At 33.1% G+C, this 20,553-nt stretch overlaps 2 protein-coding genes across 3 annotated transcripts; one reads left to right on the top strand and one right to left on the bottom strand.

Moving 5' to 3' along the window:
- Nucleotides 1-4,694: 4,694 nt before the first annotated feature.
- Nucleotides 4,695-7,861, bottom strand: LOC104727223 (auxin-responsive protein IAA9-like). Of its 2 annotated transcripts, XM_087475157.1 has the most exons (7): nucleotides 7,258-7,861; nucleotides 6,956-7,059; nucleotides 6,137-6,735; nucleotides 5,818-6,044; nucleotides 5,555-5,696; nucleotides 5,337-5,398; nucleotides 4,695-5,059 (listed from the first exon to the last, which is right to left on the bottom strand). In XM_087475157.1, the coding sequence occupies exons 3-7, from the start codon at nucleotides 6,685-6,687 to the stop codon at nucleotides 5,016-5,018; spliced, it is 1,026 nt and encodes a 341-aa protein (XP_087331283.1). In that variant the 5' UTR covers nucleotides 6,688-6,735; nucleotides 6,956-7,059; nucleotides 7,258-7,861; the 3' UTR covers nucleotides 4,695-5,015. The 2 variants fall into 2 exon arrangements, with proteins under 2 accessions (XP_087331283.1, XP_087331282.1); XM_087475156.1 differs by lacking the exon at nucleotides 6,956-7,059 and having other exon boundaries at nucleotides 7,258-7,856.
- An 8,196-nt stretch (nucleotides 7,862-16,057) lies between these two features.
- Nucleotides 16,058-17,100, top strand: LOC104727222 (uncharacterized protein At5g65660). The gene is made up of 2 exons (XM_010446273.2): nucleotides 16,058-16,428; nucleotides 16,807-17,100. Exons 1-2 carry the CDS (start codon nucleotides 16,192-16,194, stop codon nucleotides 16,987-16,989), a joined length of 420 nt encoding a protein of 139 aa, XP_010444575.1. The 5' UTR covers nucleotides 16,058-16,191; the 3' UTR covers nucleotides 16,990-17,100.
- The last annotated feature ends 3,453 nt before the right edge of the window (nucleotides 17,101-20,553 follow it).

Here is a 20,553-nt window from a genome sequence, read left to right as displayed (position 1 = left end):
GAATGATGATGGTTGATGTGTCTATATGGACTCGATAATTTCATCGAGCTTGAGATAGGAGAAAATAGGGCTATATGGAAGGGTTGTTTGGGTTTTAAATTTCATGAGGGATGAAATCAAATATATATGTAAAAAGGTAAGGCTTTAAATCGGGGTAGTAATTAGTAAGTTATGGTGGAATCGTAACGGATCACACAATTAAGGGAAGGCAAATAATCAGGAAGGTAATTAGGAAAACACAGCGGTTAGGCAATTTAACCATTAAGTAAAGGCATATAATCAGGGTTGAATTACCTTTTATGGCAGGAAAATAGTAATGTGATAGAACTTAGGAAGGTAATTAGGGAGTCACGGTGGTTAGGTCATTTAACCATTAAGGAGAGGCATAAAATCAGGGTAGAATTAGTTTTAATGGCAGGAAAACCTAAGAACATTTCAAATTTAATAGTTTACCAACCTGGCATGCAGTAAAGAAATAGTTCTATTCAGCGAGTCCAAGCAACATGAAGTTAAATGGGAGGAAACAACAATAAGCATTGCCCAATAAATTAACAGAAACGCTAAATACATTTGAGATTCTAATGGACCTCTGTTGGAAGTTTAATAAAATTTATAACTTCATCAGTGCCATAACCTGAAACTCCTAAAGCCAACATTCCAAAGAAACCTCCCTGAAGAAGAAGAATAAGAAGAAAATAACAGATCAACACTAAAGAGTCACTGACAAACCTCAGTTTGTTTTTGGTCTATGGAATGAGATGAGAGCATACCTTTCTCTGGTAGTACGTAGCTCATCAAATTTGGCAATCATTGAGGGTGATTCCAACACAAAAAAAAAAAAAACATACCAAAGTAAGCTAAAGAAGACAGATTTTTTAAAACAAATCATACACATAACCACGTCTCATGAGAGGAAACCTATACGGTCCATATTGCTGTTTGTTGTAGTGATCCATTGACAACATTATGAGAAAGCTGTTGAGTAGTAATTCCAAAATCTTCCCAGCCAGACGCAGTTTGGTTCTCACAAACCTGAGAGAAAAAGGGAAGAAGATCATTAAAAACATTGCGAACACAGAAGAAGCGATAAACGGGTCTAGGTCTTTCTCTGTCAACTACATACAGAACATGGATGATGAAAACTATAGATAACATTTCAGTTTAAGCTTAACAAATCTCTCTCACAGGACACGATGTAGTAAGCTGAAACGACCTATGACTCTCTCTCAATGATCGTTTTAGATCAATTTAAAAGACCCCTAAATCTGAAAAGAATGGTCAATTATTCAAACTAAAAAGGATCCGACGACCATGAGACGACCTTTAAAAGAGAATCAAAACACGACATTAACTCTACAACCAAATAAGAGAAGTAACCTTGATAGAATTCTACGACCGTCATCAAAAAGAGTATGGCCAGTATCGATTTTAAAACATAACTTAGCCGATCAAAACTTGGAATTACGGAGAGGTGAAGGTGAAGTTTGGGCTTCTTTGTTTATCACTTGACGCCATTAAAGAAAGATCCACACAACCCTGAAATTCTAAATATTAAATCGCACTTCAAATAGGAAATGAAGACCTTTGATTAGAAAAGAGAGGAATAGAGGAGATCGGCAACGGGGATCTGTCGGAGATGAACAGATAAGCATGGAGGATTGGGGAAGAGAGAGAGCCGGGGAAGAGGAGAAGACTACTCGGAGTTTTCGTCGTAATATTTGTGTGGCATTAACCCAGTTACAGCCCATTAGCAAATGCACAATGTACAGCCCATTATGTAGGTAAGGATTTTTTAGAAAGAAGAATTTAGAGGGTGCCACGTGTCGGGTAGAGAGAGCTTTTTAGAGGGTGTAACCCTACTTTATTATATTAGATTGCAATGAATGAATGGAACAGTATGGCCTAAATGACAAGTGGTAAGGCTAATAATTCTATAACACTACGATAACCAATACTCTTTCTACGATTATTTGGATTTACACAAGTGTTCTGTTCATGTGGGCAAAATCTCTCCAAACGTCGTAAGTCCTCCTAACTATGAGAAATAATAATCCGCAAACATTTCTTTTTTACAAATTAGAGTGGTACGTGTTGAGGGGATGCTAAATCAAAGTTGTAGTTACGCATTTGCAAATTGTTTGGTAGGCTTTTTTAAGTGGCTGCCATTGTAGGGGGAGCACATGACTTCGTGCGTGCATGACATCGAATCATTGATTATCATCCAACAGAAACAAAAAAAAAAATTGAACATATTAGTTTCTTAATTTAATTTAGTTGGGTATATAATTTAACATTCGACAGGACTTGTATTTGTATACCTATTAATTCGAAAACTGTGGAAGATCTTTGAGTGTCCTACACAATCACAAATGTACGTATACCTGGTCTGTCCGGACAAAATTGCTAATCAAACCTTTCAAAAGAAAAGAAAGAAAAAAAAAACTTAATTGAACAATAATAATGCTGATACGATTTTGTCCATATATAAATTAGAACATGACCTCCCATGATTGATAACTGATAAGAAATCTATGGATACCATCGATTCGGTGGGTTGTTGAAGGTCTACCAAATCGGAATACACATTCGTACTCAAAATTTTATGTATTTACATTTATCAAGCTTATGTTCTGTGATATTTTGTTGGTAACCCCGTATATTTGATATATTTTCCTAGAGTTTGAATCCAACTGCATGCAAACAGTTCATTCCGACAATTCGATTCTTAAGACTCAGTCGAATATCTTATAAAAAGATTCAGTTGACGCAATTTACCTAATTAGAGGTGTGTCAAACACCTAATGCAGTAATGCTAACTAACGATAAGTCGATATATATACTATTCTTGTATGTGAAATATATGCAGATACTCATAATTGTCCATGTTCCATGTTAATCAGTTTATATATCTACCATCTTACTCATACTTTTTTGGGTTTCTCGTTTGATGAGAAATAATTTTGGGAACTACCAACGATAGATGAGTGTTATAGGTAATGCCACGTTCCATTGTAGAGATGCATAATTCAATTCATATCTGTTGGAGACAAATTTTGACATGTCATTCCCTAAGTCTATTCCATATTTAATTGGAGAAATATTGAATTTAACTATATAGTTTATTGACTTATACAAATAATAGTATGTCCCATTCGAAATAAGTGCATCAAAACGAAGCGAATTAAATGAGATTCACGACCAATGATTGTTGTTTTATGTGTATACTATTAAGTTCACGTGAAGCTACAAGAATCACACATACATACATATAACATTATTTGGATTAGAGTAACAAGAAGGCTGATTAAAATTCGACCCGTAGATTCTCTTTTAATCATATCGATCGAATATATGCTTTGGAATTTGATTAGTTAATGCCTCTTTGAAAAAAATAGATAGCTGAATATAACCTTTCATTTGGGTGGGGTTTAATCATATTGTTTTGTCAACGCTACGAAAATTATTAAAATGAGCATTAAATTATGATTAACACAATTTTTTAGTAGTAATAAATAAACAAACCACCATAGCCATCTGCCAGCCAAAAGGCCCAAAACCAAAGGCGCATTATGTAAGCACCTTCAGGAACAGCAAATTAATAAACGTTCCTTGAAAGAGAGATTATGTAGCAATCTATGTCAATGTATCTTTTTGATTATCTTTCTCAACGATATTATTCGATACTATTTTAAAGTATTCTTATTCACTGAGTTTAAAACTGATTGGTTGCAGTTCATGATACTATTTAAAGATATTATTATAATATGCTGATGAGTTTATACGCACTCATGGGAGTGCTAACAAAATTTAATGGAAGGTTAACAGCTTAAATGAAGATATTAAAACCATCTTTAGTATGACTATTTATGTTGGTTTAAAGATCATTGCATTATCGATTCAGTTAACTGACAGTTATAGAATTATTTATTGGTTTTTAAATTCCATATAAACAGGCATTGAGGAAAATTTAGGGCTAATTAAACACATTTTGATTATTATAATCTTCTAACTCGATGAGCATTTGAACGATGACAAATTGGTTGAGTTAGTTCGGGATCTCATCGATTGCTTATGTTTCCATTTCCCTATCCTCGCTAAATTCGGAATATAAGTATGTGTTATGATTTAATGTTTCCGTATTAAAATATCTGTTACATTTTAACAAATCCACCTCGAACATTTAAGTATATATCTATATCTAAGATTGTTTTGCAAATGCATGCACAGAAAGGGAACCTCTAATGGGTACAATATTCCTTTCTTCACAGCTCACGTGTTACTAATATAAACAAATGGTCTCGTAACGATGCAGATGCAGGAAAATTAGAAGATGGGAGATGAAGTAGAGCGGAGAAAAAAACTGTTACATTACACTAACAAAAAAGACTTAAAAGCGAACTGAACCAAACCGGAAAAGCTAAACCACACTGAAACAAACCGGAAAATTGAAACAAAATCGAGCCTAGACTTTGTTAATAAACCGATTGGTTCCTTTACCGAAGTCACACCGAATTAAACCAAAATTTTATTAATCAAAACCAAACTACTTGGTTTTATTCGAATTCAGGTTTTGCAAACCGTTAAACAACTGACAACCAAAAACAAAAACAAAAAAAACAAATCAAAGCCGAATGGCCCGAATCGTTAAATCGGACAAGAAACAAAAAGGGAGAAGGAAAAGGAAGAGATCAAAAGAGAGAGTAACAAAAAACATTACATCAAATAACCAAAAGTAAAAGTGAAACACACATCCAAAACAAACCAACAAACATTAAACGAAACAACGACCAGTTACTGGTTCGACTAAATCAACAAACAACAAAAAAAAATAGGATCATTTTAATTCTTCTTCATTTTTCCTTACAAACGTAGTCTTACTTACTTTTTTCTTTTTCTTAAAATCTCAGAAACTACTAAGTTGATATCGATGTTTCCAAATTAAAAAGAAACACCGCCAAAAGATCGCACATATTTTGTATATAATTAGAAAGCTTGGTCATTATCATGTTCCATCTTTAAGCTCTCATCTTTGATTTCTCCACTGCTCTCGGAGCTGCAGCTGTAACATCACATTAAAGACATTTCAGAATCAAAGAGTTAGACCAAGCTCCCTAATAAGGGCTTAATACAGTAGTGTTATATACTTGACATGTTTTGTGTTTACTCCCCAAAGAAAACAAGTGATCATACATGATTTTGCTAATTCGAAATTGGCTCCTTGTTACTTTCGTTACAACAACAAATCACTAATTTCATCATACAAACTTCTAATAATGGATCCTGAGAAAGTATTTTGAGTTGTATCTTAAGGAGCAGGGAGAGAAGATAAAACTTACCCAGCCCAATGGCATCACAGCCTTTCATTATCTTCAGCTTCTTGCAGACATCAATGAACATCCTGTAAAATTCCATTGGATCAGCAATCACTCAGGAACGCTTTTACCAATCACAATGATTTAATCTTCTATTGTATGTTTTAGATTTGATTCTAAGATATATGGCAGAGAGAATAGAAAGCTTCCAACAAGTTTTGCAAATAAAAAAGGAAACGTACTCCCACGGAACATCTCCAACAAGCATCCAATCTCCATCCTTGTCCTCATAAGTGAGCACATAGTCTTTTCCATTCAAAAGATCCTTTAGCTTGGTCTCACTAAGCATATCCTTGCCAGCAGCTCCATTAGATCCACATTGACCTAAACATCAAAAAAAACTGTGCAGGTTAAACACTTTGATTGCACTCACTGACCTACACCAATAGAATAACTAATAAAGACGTTTTCAAACACATCACTAGCAATCACTGAAACATCTCACCAAGAGTGAAAGTGGTGAACATTTTCTCTAAAGCTGAAGAAAGCTCCCCGTAGTTAGTGTAGCTCCTCAGGTCAACTTTCCTCAGATAAGGAGCACCATCCATACTGACCTTCACGAAAAGGGCTCCAGAACCTGGCCTCCCATCAACTTCATCACTGTTCTTACAAGTGGTGGCCAATGTGTTCTTCCTGTAGGATCTCACAGGAGGCCAACCAACAATTTGTGCCCTGAAACCAAAAAAAAAAAAACACCAGTTAGGCTGATGGAGAGTAATCCGTATCAAAAATGGGGTGAATGATCCTATTTTTCTAGGTCATACTTGGCTGCAGGTGGACTAGAGCTGTTGTTCGTAGTGCTCGACTGTCCTTTCGGTATGCTCTGTGGCACATCCTTCTTTGTAACAGACTGAGTGGCTGCAGCTTCAGGGAACATCCAGTTCTTCTCAGTATACACTGAACTTTTAGCTTCAGCAAACTGATCCATGGTGTCAGAGAAGCCTCGCTTGTTTCCTGAGGCATTGTTTTTCTGTGAGGAGGAGCAAATGTCATCTTTAGAAGGAAGCAAAGGAAAGAACGGCTTCTCATCTAGCTTTACTGGAGGAGTCATCAAGTTAAGATCTGTGTCTCGTGAACCAGGAAGGCCAAGTGTAAGCTCTGTAGCCTTGAGGCTGAAAGTGGCTTTGTCATCTTCGACAAGACCCGCGGAGAGAGTGGAGCTTCCAACAGAAGAAGAACAATCAGAGAGACCCAAGTAGTTATGCTCTTTTAATCCACCACATACAGATACAGTGGTTCCTCTCGAGATGCAATTGCTAGTAGGTGAAGAACTAGCCACAGAGACATTGCTCTGTAGCTCCTCTTCCGGAGACATTGGAATAATACTAATAAGGTTCCTTCAACTGCAACGCTGCTGCTTTACCTACAAAAGATCAAATCAAGGAAACCTACTTCAATTCCTACCAAAATAAAAGAGAAAACATAAAATTCTAGGCTCCCAAGAAACTCTAAATTTGGTTTCTAGGTTATATAGATTCTTATATTCTAAATCAAACCAAACGTAACAACTACTCAAAATCAAAGGATACTAAACAAACACTCGCAACACAAAAGGAAAACAAATATGAAAAGCTAGAAGCTACCAAAATAAAGAAGTCAACTCAAGGTCAGACGAAGAAACTGAACAGGTCCCAGATACATTTTTTTTGGCGAGCTTGATCTCAGATTTCACCTTCTGCAAATTTTTCTATAAACACACCACAAAACCTAAAGAGTATATAAGCCGGATAAAAAAAAAAAAAAAAAAAAAAAAAAAAAAAAAAAACTCAATAGCTCGTAGATCTAGTAATTACAAACACAAATTCACACACACACACACGCAAACATGAAACTCGATTACACGGATTTGAGAAAACCTAAAGAAGAGGTAAGAAAATAGTTTTACCTCAAGAGAAAACAAAATCGTAGATGCCGGAAATGGAAAGCTTATGAAGAAGACGATCGAAAGTAACGAATCTCAGAGAGGAAGAGAATAATTTGCAAACTGTAGAAGAGGAATAGCAAAGAGAGAGAGAGAGAGAGAGAAGTGTGTCAAGAAGAAGGTCCTTCCATTAAAGCAGAAGCTTAATTTAATTATTCAATCACCCAGAAAACTCGTAGCCGAGAGAGAGAGAGAGAGAAAGTGGCAGAATAGTAAATAAGTCGAGAAAGTTGCCCATTTTCTTTTGGGTTCACGGATGGGATTCTAAAATCCAACGGTTCAGATTGGATCGTGTTACGAAGGGGCGTTGTTTGATGTATGGGGTGTCGGGAGTCGGATCTTTTTTTCTGGCTCCACCCGGAAAGAGGGATGGATGGATGGATGGATGGATGGATGGTTTTGTCTCCAAATTATTAAATCCCGATTATACCCCTCTTTAATGTTTTATTAAGGCGATTAAAAGAATAAAAAGGGTAAAAAGAGTAAAATAGAAAAAGAGGGGACAAGAAAGCGGCATTCCAAGTCGGTTTGCCGGGTGGTGAATGGGACATCTAACCTCCTCCACTTTATCTCTCTCTCTCTCTCTCTCCACTTTACTAGTACTAATCTCTTTATTAAATTTCTTAATCTTTTTATTTATTTATTTTAATTTAATTTTAATGATAATCTCTTTTGATTCTTTTTAACAATTAATTTTAAAATTAAGAGGATTCCGCCACCTTCCTAATTTCTTTTAAACTTTCATTATTGCATTTCCTTATCTTTCGCTTCTTTCTTTTTACTTAGATTGGCCCAACTGGATGGGCCCCTATTAGTCTCCCAAACTTGAATTTTTTCCGTTTTTTCTTTTGTGTGGATTCATTTTTAGTCTTCTAGATGCTAGATGAATGGTAAATTGATTTTTAATCATGAAACTATAGGTTAACTTTTGTTTTTAATACGGTTACGTGCTAGACTTTTGTTTTAAAAATTTTGGTGAAACTACACTTACTTAGTAAAACTAATGGAATTTTTAAGGTGCATATAAGTTTAAGTTGTATTTTTATCGACTCCCTTTATGGTTTCGAAATAGTGACAAAAAAATATGTACTCTCAAGTTAAAATAAATAAAAAAAAATTGGATTTACCCATTTAATTCTTATGGAAATGTATTTTTTGGTGGTTTTATTGTTTAATCTAAAATTTTGGATATTATTTTTTACAATCATCCCTCATATAATTATTCATTATGGAGTAGTTACTGTGGATGGTAAAAAAAAAAGTAAATTTGTTGGTATTAGTAATAAAAAGGATAATTGTCTTGTACTGTAGATCAAAATAATTTTTCCTTTGTTGTTAATGAACATATTCCTTAATTTATTCACCATTAGAAGATGAAAGTAAAAAAGAAAAAATAAAGGAAGGGTGTAGAAAATGGATTGGGGAAGGGAGCATAATAATAACAAGCAAGGGGGGTGGGATTGAACACGCATGGGAAGCACAAATATCTGACCGTTGGATTTTGATGCTAACAGAGAGAGCGAGAGAGAGAGACCTGTGGGCTGTGTGTGTGTGTGTCTCCGTTCATCATCATCATCATCACCTTCTCTGACTTTTTTTTTCATCATCACTCTTCCGTACCACTCACGTTATCTTTTATTTACCACCCTCTCTCTCTCTCTTTTGTTTTTTATAACCCAAACCAACAAAAAATTGTTTTGCTTTTCCAAATATATTTTAAACATCTCTCTTTTTACAAAAGTCTGAAAAGAACCTTATGCACGAAGAGAAATAGGAACAAAAGAAGAAAAAAAAAACAATATATGCACCGTAAAAAAAAATACAGCTTTTCTTAATATCCTCCATAAAAAGCTTCGACATGTTTTCTTGCTCACACTTTGTTCAATATCATATAATAAATTCGACAATGCATCCATCATTATAAAAAAAACAACTACTTCTGAATTTGTAAATAAATAGACTTTTACAAATAAATCTTAACATATAAAATATTAACAATTCAACATATAGAAACCTTGACGTAGTTTCAAACATCAAATTAAACGCACACACGTTAAACAATTATTTCAATAAAATCTTTTACTAATAAGAAACGGCATTTTGGGTGGAGAATAAAAAAAGTTGTAAATGGGAGTTCTTCATATATAGTAATATTTTAATATGAGGATTTCATAAAGATAAAAGATGTATGGCTAATTAAACAGTGATTAGTAAAAACAAAAAAAAGAATAAAATTATTATTCTACAAGACATGTGGTGTCAAAGAAGGATTTCTTTGCTTGGAAACATAGCAAGTTAGGGGATTACTCGGTGAAATCCGGTTATTGGTTAGCTACTCAGATGGAAAAGGAAAAAATAATTCGAGAGGCAACAGCTTTGCCCTCTTTAAATACCTTGAAAGAGTAAATCTGGAGATTGCAGACTGAACCGAAGATAAAAACTTTTCTTTGGAAACTTCTGAGTATAGCTTTGCCGGTTGGAGATTTGTTATCCCGAAGGGCTGTTATAGTAGATGGAAGATGCCAAGTTTGTGGAATGGCTGGTGAGTCTATTTACCATGTTTTGTTCTCTTGTCCTTTGTCTAGACAGATTTGGGTTCTCTCCAACTATCCGTCGCCAGCTCCAGAGGAGAAATCGGTCTATGCACATATGCATCATTTGCTAAGCAACAGAGAAAACCAGCTTTGGCACTTTGAAATCAAGAAAAGTTTTCCATAGATACTGTGGAGAATATGGAAAAACAGGAACAATTGGGTCTTTAATGGAAAATCCTTTTCGCCAATGGAGACAGCCGTGAAGATTAAAGAGGATGTCGAGTTGTGGTTCTCAGCTCAAATGGTTGAACAACCACACCAAACTATACAATCCAACTTGACTGGTTTTCAGAGACATGAAGATCAATCGATGGTTCAGGATCAGTGGAATCCTCCTCCGCAAAATTGGTTGAAGTGTAACATTGGTTCCTCTTGGTCAAAAAAGAAGGAATTGGTTGGGGCTTCTTGAGTGGTAAGAGATGTTACTGGTGTTGTTGTGATGCACAGTAGAAGAGCTTTCTCCAATATAAAGTCTAAACAAGAGGCAAATCTAATTTGTGTGGTTTGGGCCATCGAGAGTATGATCAGCCACAAATTAGGCAAGATTATCTTTGCATTGGAGGATATTGTCTTGGTGGGTGCGGTTAATAGGCCAAAGGCGTGGCCATCTTTTGGTTTTCATTCTGCTCAGATCTTATCGGTATTGTGTGGAATCGATGAATGGAAACTTGTTTATGAATCAGGGATTTCTAATAGAGGAGCTTTTCTCATTGCACGTAGTGTGTCCGGAAATAGTAGGCTTCACTCGTATGCAGCGGCAGGTTTTCCTTTTTGGTTAACAGGTCTTTTCAATGATGAGAGAGTTGGATCCTCTTTGTGAACTATCCTTTTGCGAGTAGTACTCTTTGATGGAGCCATTTTTTTGTAAAGACCTCTGATGATCTGGATAGTGTCTCAGATGAATTAATGACTAACTATTAATTTTTTGGTCTTTGTACAGCACATGACTTTCCTCAAATCATATAGTAACCCATATCTTCTCTACTAATATAATTTCAGTTGCGACAAAAAAAATATTATTACAAAACAAAAAAAAGAAAGGTAAACAGTAGATCAGGTTAGTAGTAGCATTTGCGAGTACAAATAATGCGGGTTGAGACAAGACAACAGGACCCACAGTGCTTTTGTCCTTCACGCTTATTTTATTAGTCTTCGATTAATGATGATGATGCCACTACACACCCCCGTTTAATTACTACTCTAATTTCGTTTTTTATTAATTAATTAATTAACAATTAGAAAGATCAATTAATCAACGACAAGACATGTTCTACTGTTTATTTGGGCCCAGACTCTTTTACACACTAGCAGCATATACAATATATAAAAAATTCCTAATTGGGCTTTTAATTCACTATTTGTAACATTGGCCCATAAGTCACTATCCCTTATTGATGGACCTGACCTGTTTATTTAGTTAGTACTTAGTAGTAGTATACGCTCTCTCTCTCGGTACTGAGGTTCTGAATTTAGTAATATGTACGTACGATATTTTTCTTCGTTAGCCAGTCACGTTGCTGTCAATGTTTATACTGTATTTATCTGTATACAACAAAACAAATAATTAATTATTGTCCAATTGTTATAGATTATATACCTCTTTCTTATTTACGGTCAAACGACTAGGAAACTAAATCGGATTTGCACAGCAAAATACTATAATTAATTTTTAGTACTTTCGTATAAGACAATGTACCAAGACGTGATCATTCATTTTTAATACATGAGAGAGCCATTAAAGTATATTTGACCCAAAATCAAATACACCTTCGAGTTTTCACATAAGACCTCCTGTAAGATATTTCTTCATCCCTCATAATAAAGTAGTACTACATTAGATAACATTTAAAATGATAGATATATAATCTAGCTGTATATGGATTGGATTAAATAAAAAAATCGTTTTTCTTTTTCTTCTATATATCGAATAACACCTGTGTTTGGATGAGTACCTATCGCTATGGGTCTTGGTCTACATCAACATGGTCCCCCTACAGCTTAGTTTTTACTTGTGCAACAGGTTTGGATTTTCCTATAACATAAGAGCTATAAATGCATATTAAGTCAATTTCTCTATTTAATCAAATCTTTTTGTGTTTCTAGAATTGATGTCACCGAATCGCTATGTATCTTTGATTAGATTGGAGAAGAGACAGATTTGCGTCACTCTCAAAAACAAACCGAGCAACATGCTGCATACTTTTTGAAATCCTAATTAGTACGTAGATGATATATCTATGTACTTCATTAGTGGATTAATGAAAGATTATATTTAAAAACGTTTTACGGGTTTTGCTTAGGACAAAAATGCAAACACACAAGTTGTGATGGATATGAAAAAAGTGTTAAAAACTTGGTTTAGAGTTAACAATTATAATGGTTAAAACACGTTTTATAGGATATTTTATTATTGTCTTGATAGAAAGCAAAGACACACACAAACACAAGTTGTGATGTGAAAAGTGTAAGATGGGATTAGTGGATACATACTCATTGACCCTAAAAGAAACGGCGATGACCAGTTCAAGACCCATTGACAGTTCACACACACATCAAAAGAGATAGATATTTTTTGTTATAGATATTTTTTGTTTTGTGATTACAAGTTAAAATATGTTGTGATTACAAGTTAAAATAGCAAGTCTACTTTCCAGTAAAACTATAATTTGTATGAAAATATTGCTTGTTGGGTTTACAACCATTGGAGACTCTCAATTACTATGAAATCCAAGTGGATCATATAATGTCGTATCGTACCTCGAGGACAGGTTAGATTAGTGTCACGTTATCAATAAATGGAGTGCTCACTGGTTTAGCAACCGTATGCTATCCTAGTCCGTATGAAACTCAAAAAATCGGAAACAAATGTCTTATAGAAAGGAACAAAAGAAAAAAACAAAGAAGTAAAAATTTAGAGACTAACAGAATTTTGGCGGTATTTATAATTAAAGATGCAAAGACAAAATACAGCTATACGAAAAAAAGAAAAATTAAGTCAGAATCGAAGTAAGAGTTATTGTCAAATTCGAGTTCCACACGGCAGCTACTCTTTTGTTTTTTTTTCATCATTAGATTTGAATAGCAGCCGTAAAATCCAACTTAATATTGACTTTAATGGTATACACATATGGGTTACTGATACTGTCCCATGTGACAAAATTTAAATTATTGTTATTTATATTGGTATCTTCAACGATCAAACATGTTACGTTTATTTATTAAGAAATTACATACACGTCAAAGACTATATATAAATAAATAACAAAGAATTCTCAGATCAGTCTTATCATCGATATCCGTAGTTTCAGTTGTGAAGTCGTTTAAAGATTTATGGACCAATATTTGTCCCTTAGGAACTCAAAAGGCCAAAGGTCCAAAACTCGAAAACGCTCAGGTCCATTTTCGTCATTTTTTAATTCGAAATTGTGGTAGTTTTGAGTCGTATATTTGACAGCTTTTTTATTTTATGACTTGTAATTACATATAAAAACAGTGTTTTCAAACCCTTATTTTATCGTAGATGTTTTTTTTTAAATTAGAAATTGACATATTGGAAAAAAAAAAAAAAAGTTGATACGCCTTGCCGGCAAAAGTCCCAAACTTTTGACGTAACTACGTTTCATAGTCATCCGGAAAATGAGTTTTTTTTTTTTTTTTTTTGGCCTTTTGGCTATGTAAAATATTTTACCTATAATATGGATTTTATCGGATCGGAGAAAATATCATTTCTTTTGGATTTACTTGTATTCCGTTTTTCTTTTATGTTATCGCGACCAAGTGGATATAATCAACGTATGAACCACACATCAACAACATCTTAATCACTAAATACATGATTAGTAGATGTCATATCTTTATTATGTATCATTCACAATTAAACCTTGTCTCTCATAATCAATCAAAAATTAATGCATATGACAAATGAGTAAATTTTTGTTGAAAACTTGTAGATTCACGCAATAAAATTAAATTGGTGACGAGAGATGAAAATAAAGAGAGCGTATATATGTGAAGGAGACATGTTAAAGAGTAAGTGGGGACTAATTGTCTTGGGACGGTGTTTGGACCCAATAACACATTACCTGTTTTAGATGTTCAACAACTTCTTTCAGAAAATTAAGTTTGCACAATTTTTTGGTTTTCCGAACGCCTTTAAATTCTTAAAAAAAAAAAAAAAAAAACTAACGAATACGAAAACTAAACGACGTACGTACGATCAACGAGTAGTACTCAACTTCTCTTCCAATCGTTACGATTCTGGTGTGGCTGATATAAACACGCGCCCACACATCATCAATGCACATGGCCATATATATTATTTTCGTCTTTATAAAGAGAGGTTAGAGAGCCTAGGCTTCGATATGTTATCACACAACATTTGGAAAGTTTCCTTTTTTGATTCAAAGGTCGGCAAAACACAATATTCATTAATTGACTACGAATTTAAGGTAGTAGCGACTGGTATATTAGTATCTTATGTAATTAAATCTCATATTACAAAATTTCATATTAACAAATAGAATTACAATTTGAAAAAAAAAAAATTGCCATCTTTGCAAAACTCTTAAACTTCACTTAATAGTATCAAACAGTGAAAGTGCATCAAACAACTTATGTGTAGAGCAACGTTTATTCCGATTTTGCGTATGGGCATATATATATATATATATATGTACTATATAGATTAAATAACTACATTATTTTTTTTATCACATCGCGATAAATATCTAGTAACCAAATCAAAAGATGTAATAAAGAATCTCTCGATCAGAATTTATGTAATAGTTTAAAAACTAATCGATCGAATAGAGACAAATCATGTGATAATTGTTTTGATTTGGTAGCTAGCATAATCGTACGTGTACCAGCATATACTTTTCTCTCGCATTAAAAAAATACGTGAAACTATATTATAAAATGTTGAAAACTCAGATAGAAAATTTAATAGAATATCGTCGGTGGAGATGGACGAGCCAACGTTATTCCTTGAGTTTTCAAATAACAATGCAAGTGTTTTTCTTTGTCATTAATTAAAGAGGATGAATGATAATTACTTTCAATTATGTTGTCTTAGACACCACAAAAGACATATACAGATGTGTTAGAAACTTATTTATTTAGGGCTTATTGAGGAGAGCCTATGATTATAGCAAGAAAAGAGAAAGTTAGTATGCACATTTGGTAGGAGTAGCTAGTGGAGATAAGAGTAAGGATTAGGGTAAGTAATGAAGATTAGGTTAGCAGCAACGGCTGAAAAGATTAACATGGTGGATCTTGGAGCCCACGACTTCTCCGTACAAGCAGCCCTCTCTCTCTCCTCTTTCCACGTACATTCTCCACTCTCTCTCCCCTTTTTCAAGCTTCATTTATTTCCATTTAAGAATTAATCATTTGAATTAACAATTTGATTTGTTTATTAGAATTTTATGTAAGGAAAAATGGGAATATAGTAAAATATGTAACTTAAATTATGTATTATTAAAAATAAACAGTTGTTAGCTGATATTTTAATTGTTTTTTTAGCATTTTGCATACCATCAAATTACATTATTTTGTTATTAAGTTGTTCCATCCCACTAATATCTAGTTGTTCATTACGTTTGTAGATTATTCATCAAATTATTTTCATTTCAAATAATAATATATATAAATATATAACACAAAAATTTCATTTTGTGTGTATCTTTGTTTACTTCAGAAGATTAAAGCTTCGGATGCGTATATCTTCATTTTGGTAAAAGAATCTCACATATTATTCTAATATCAACATCTCCAAGGAATCCATAAAAGTTAGCTAATTAATTTCACGTCATAGAATACAAATTTTTTTCACTCGTTAAACCTTAATTTCCACTAAAAACAAAAAACAAATAGTCTAAATCCACTGCATAAAATCAAAATAGTAAAATGATTCAACAAAGTCAAGAAACATAATCCTTATATTTTGAAAAAATAATCCATCCTTTGATGATATAATTATTAACAGGGAATAAAAAAAGTTTCAACGGCGAAAAGAAAAGGGACAACTTTATTGTACAGCATATTTGCTTTTTTGTACTGAGAAGAACTTTTTCACAGTTGTAAACAATTTAATATTTCTTTTCATTTTATTTGCCAAAAAAAAAAAAAAATCTTTTATAAATAATCACTCCCTATCTCTTCTTGTTTCCCCGTCCCCTGTCCTCACCAAACTCACAACTCTTCTCCTCTCTTCTCTCTCTCTAACACATGAGAGAACAAAATCATCAGCTCAAAATCTCAGCCGTTGATTACAACAACATCGTCGCCATCGTAGTAGTAGAAGATGGAGAACACTCAAGATTTCTCGCCGCCGCACATGGATGCTTCTCGGCCGTCACTAGGATTCCCTCTAGGCACAGCTCTGCTTCTTATTATCATTTTCAGCCTCTCCGGAATATTCTCTTGCTGTTACCATTGGGACAAACATCGTTCTCTCCGCCGCTCTTTAGCCAATGCCTCCACCCGTCCCTCCCCCGCCGACATCGAGTCTAATCCTTACAAACCTAAACCCCCTTTTCCGGTAACTCTCCCCTCTCCTGTATTTTATTATTTCCCAAATTCTTGATCTCTATTAATTATAATTGTACCAATTTTTTTTTTTTCATATTTCCTCATATAAACCATAGTTTGAACTTTGAAACGTGTAAGCAAAAAAAAATATTGTTTTTAATTATTTAGTTTTTAATTAAAAACTTAAATAAAGGAAATTTTAATTTGGAGAAATAACTATTGAAGATAACATTTCTATCGTAACGAAGTTGTAATTTACTTGAGATGAAAGTCGAAATATTTAAACATGTGAGTCACTAATAGTAATTTACTTTATTTTTTTTAACTATTTTACTTTACTCCTAAGGTGAATGATTTTTAACTAATAAGAAATGATTCATATGAACAGGAAATGAAGAAGCCTCAAAATCTGAGCGTACCGGTACTAATGCCTGGAGACAATACACCCAAATTCATAGCATTGCCGTGTCCGTGTGCACCACCTCGACCGGAGAAACTCACTGTCGATGTTCAGACTCCACCGCAATCACCTCCTGTCAAGCCGCCGCGTTTTCCCGTTCCTTTGTATTAGATTTAATTTAGCTATAAGATAACCAAAAAAAAAAAAAGGGCCGACAATGTCGAAATATCTCGTTTGATGTACATATGGATCATAAATTTTACATTTTAATTTTTTTTATCACTGATTATTTATTTTGTATTCAGTTGGTAACAAAATGGAGTGGTCTTATTGTGCAACAAAGAAAATAAAACAAGAATCGCATGATTATTTCTCAAAGCTGCATATGTTATATAGTATATTTAAAAAAAAAAAGAAATCATAAAAATAGCACAGTTTTATTTTTGCATCAACAGTAAATTTGTTTTTATGTTTAAACAGACTACCCACCTATCTGTTTGTGCTACTACCTATGTAAGCGCAAAAAACACATGGCACATTTCGTCGGACGATAATTTCGATGTCGATGTCCTGACTCAATTCTGTTTTCCTTGGCTACAAATGAATTGATACACGAAGTTTTGAATACTAAGAAGTTTATATTTTTAAAATATTACCAAAACAATAGATTGCTGGCAATTTAGGACATCTCGAGATCTGTATGAATTGTACCAGAAATAGCCAATGAAGATTGCATGATTCTTCACATTTCCTTTTGTATTAATAATCCAAAATTTTAAAAAGGTGTTTTATGCAACCACGTTTGATGTCTTTAATCAGAAAAACTTCAAAACCAAAGTTTCAATCTTGTGCGGTACAACAAGATGTCTTCGTGGTTAATCATCACATAATATTTATCATTTTCGTAATATAGAATGATATAAAATTATTACATTTTACAGTATGCACAAGAAAACTAATAATTGTTTCTTTCCCGCCATTAGATATTTAACTCTTTGGATGGGGTAAACCAAATAATAAGATCAGAATCAGATATCTTAAAATTCTTACAAAACGAGACATGTTTTTTTTTTAATGGAATTACTGAAATTGACGTCTAACCACCAAAAGTTAATTTGGTAATTATTATTAGGTTATAGAATACGGATTAGATGTAAAAAATAGCCCTCCGTTAATTACGATGCCGATTCCGTTAATTGTCAAAAAAATATATTAAACACTGTTTAATAAAGTTAGGGACCCTCAAAATATAAAATAGAAAAACTTTATATTTGGGCACTAAAGTTTTACAAATCGAAAAAATTGACGTCAGTGACAAGTTTCTCATAACCAAGTGCTCAAAAACACATCCCCACCACTTGGACCCTCCAACATTAACAATCAACTTCATGACCTAATTTCACTGTATTTTGCTTATTTTATTCTTATATTTTTGTGAATTGATGATTTTTTTCAGTCCCGTTAAATCCATTGGTTGATCCTAATATTCTAATCCAAAATGATACTCGAATCTGATCGATAGAGATTTATCTTTTGCTTAAGTCCACTAATTATCAATTATGCAACCAAATAAAATAAACTAGCAAAAGTTAATAAACTAATTAAATAGAAGCTTGACATCAAATCTATTTTTATGCATATCAAGTTTCGAATTTCAAAACGCGTCACAAGAAAAAAAAACGGTAAATATGAGAGATAAATTAATGAATTTTATTCAATCCAAGAAATTAAATCTTTTGTTAAGAGTTAAAAATAAATACTTATTGTATTACGATAAATGCAAAATAAACAGTGTTGCTGTTTCAAGTGCGTCCTACACTGCAAAGTACAATTTGACTGTACTGATTCCTTTGATGACGTTATCTAATGCTTCGTGGTTCTTCCGCGGCCATTTTTCGTGGGATATTATTTTGTTGCAATGTCTACTTTAAATAGTTCGACTAGTTAAATTACGTTTTATGACGCTAAGAAATTAAAGAGACTGTGAACACAAACCGGTAACATGGAGGCTGAGCACAAAAATTTCAGTCAAAATACATGTGTGATGTTTTTATACATTCCGGAAACTCCGATGGTTAAAAAATAAGATTTTTAAAAACATATATACACAATATGACCTATTATATATTGTCATAATATTATTGTTTTTAAAAAATATTATCATGAAAAAACCATTGAAAATACACTGTAGACATATGAAAACATGTGAAGGCACCGCAATCACCGCTGAAACCTAGGGATCATGCCATTTTATCTCTTTTTTTTTTTTTTTTTTTTTTAGCTGATAAATTATATACTATGCTATAATTCCAACTTTAAAAAAAAAAAAAACCTAAAACACCTCGGCTCATAAGATAACATAAATTAATATAACCAGATTATAAATTGTTAGATATGAGCTTTTCTTTTATAACCACTTTATTATTTTAGACGAAAGCAGTATTCCTTGTCACTACTCAAAAAAATAATATGTTAAATGACCAAAAAATCTTTTAAAATAAATGATTTTTTAAAAAACTATTTTAAAATGTCTTTCTTTTTGTTGTTGTCATAATTAACTGTTAACAAGTTTTCCTTGAAAGTTGGTACGCAATAATACGTACATTCCTTGAAAGAACTCAACACAATACAATACAGTACATAATATAGTCAACTAAAAATCAAAGATAATTATGTATAATATAGAAAAAAAAATTTTGAAAGAAAATGATGAAAAGTGGAGTATAATGTAAAACGTACGGATGATAAGCAAGACAAGAGCGGGCCTGAGATTGAACAAGGTCACATGGGGGAAACATCTCCTAGTGACCTTCTCTTATCCTGACGTCACCTTTTTATTTTTCTTCCAATCATTATTTTTATTTCCTTTTTTATTCGTTTTAATTCATTTTAAAATTATTAATAGCGACGATGAATATAGAAAATATCGAATACAGAACAAAATAATTATTTTATTTCAAAAACGGTTGTAGTGGAAGTCCATGTACAGAATGTTAGGTACATGGCAATGTTCTAAATGAAAAACAATTCGCCTTGGATTAATACCAAATCCTCTTTTTGCTTTTCCTTTGCGGTTAAAACCACAAATTTGCTTAGAATCATTCTTATACGAGATTGGCCACATAATTCAAAAGCATCATAAATCTTAATTAACTCAAGTTAATGTAGTGTGTGGACCGTAATCTCTTAGAGGTTATAATCCATCATAATTAGGCGTGATACTAATTGGATCATCCATATGTGTTATTGATAGATATATAGTCATCTCTTAATGAATGCTTTCTTTGCAGATTATTAGAAAAATACCTTACTTTAGAAAACTAAACTTCACCATCCATACCTGTCCCATTATATTCTCATTTTTTGGGACCTTTTGTTTTCTGTAATATCTGTCAGGTATGATTAAGAAAGGGCTGCTACACAACTTGTTGGGCTAGATCAGAATTCGAAAAGGATTCATCATTAGTAATCCAAAATGAAGATAATGTTAAAACTTGGATATGGACAAGGCTATGTCATACACACGTGTATGTTTTATAGTGTATATGTGCTTTTGCAAGTTGTATACTGAGATTCCTGCAGGTTAGACCTGCATAATGTACCAGTAGTTTATGATATTTGCTTTTTCAAGCTTGTTTTTTTTTTTGTTTAATTTAGACTTCGTTCGTGATATTGTTTATCTTTTTATAGAAAATGTTGATTTATGTTTTCTCAATGCTTCCAATCATTGCGATT

Source organism: Camelina sativa, chromosome 11, assembly GCF_030686135.1.
Source record: "Camelina sativa cultivar CO46 ecotype springtype chromosome 11, ASM3068613v1".
NCBI classification, from domain to species: domain Eukaryota; kingdom Viridiplantae; phylum Streptophyta; class Magnoliopsida; order Brassicales; family Brassicaceae; genus Camelina; species Camelina sativa.
The sequence above is the reverse complement of the archived record's forward strand: the minus strand, read 5'-3'. Positions and strand labels throughout refer to the sequence as shown.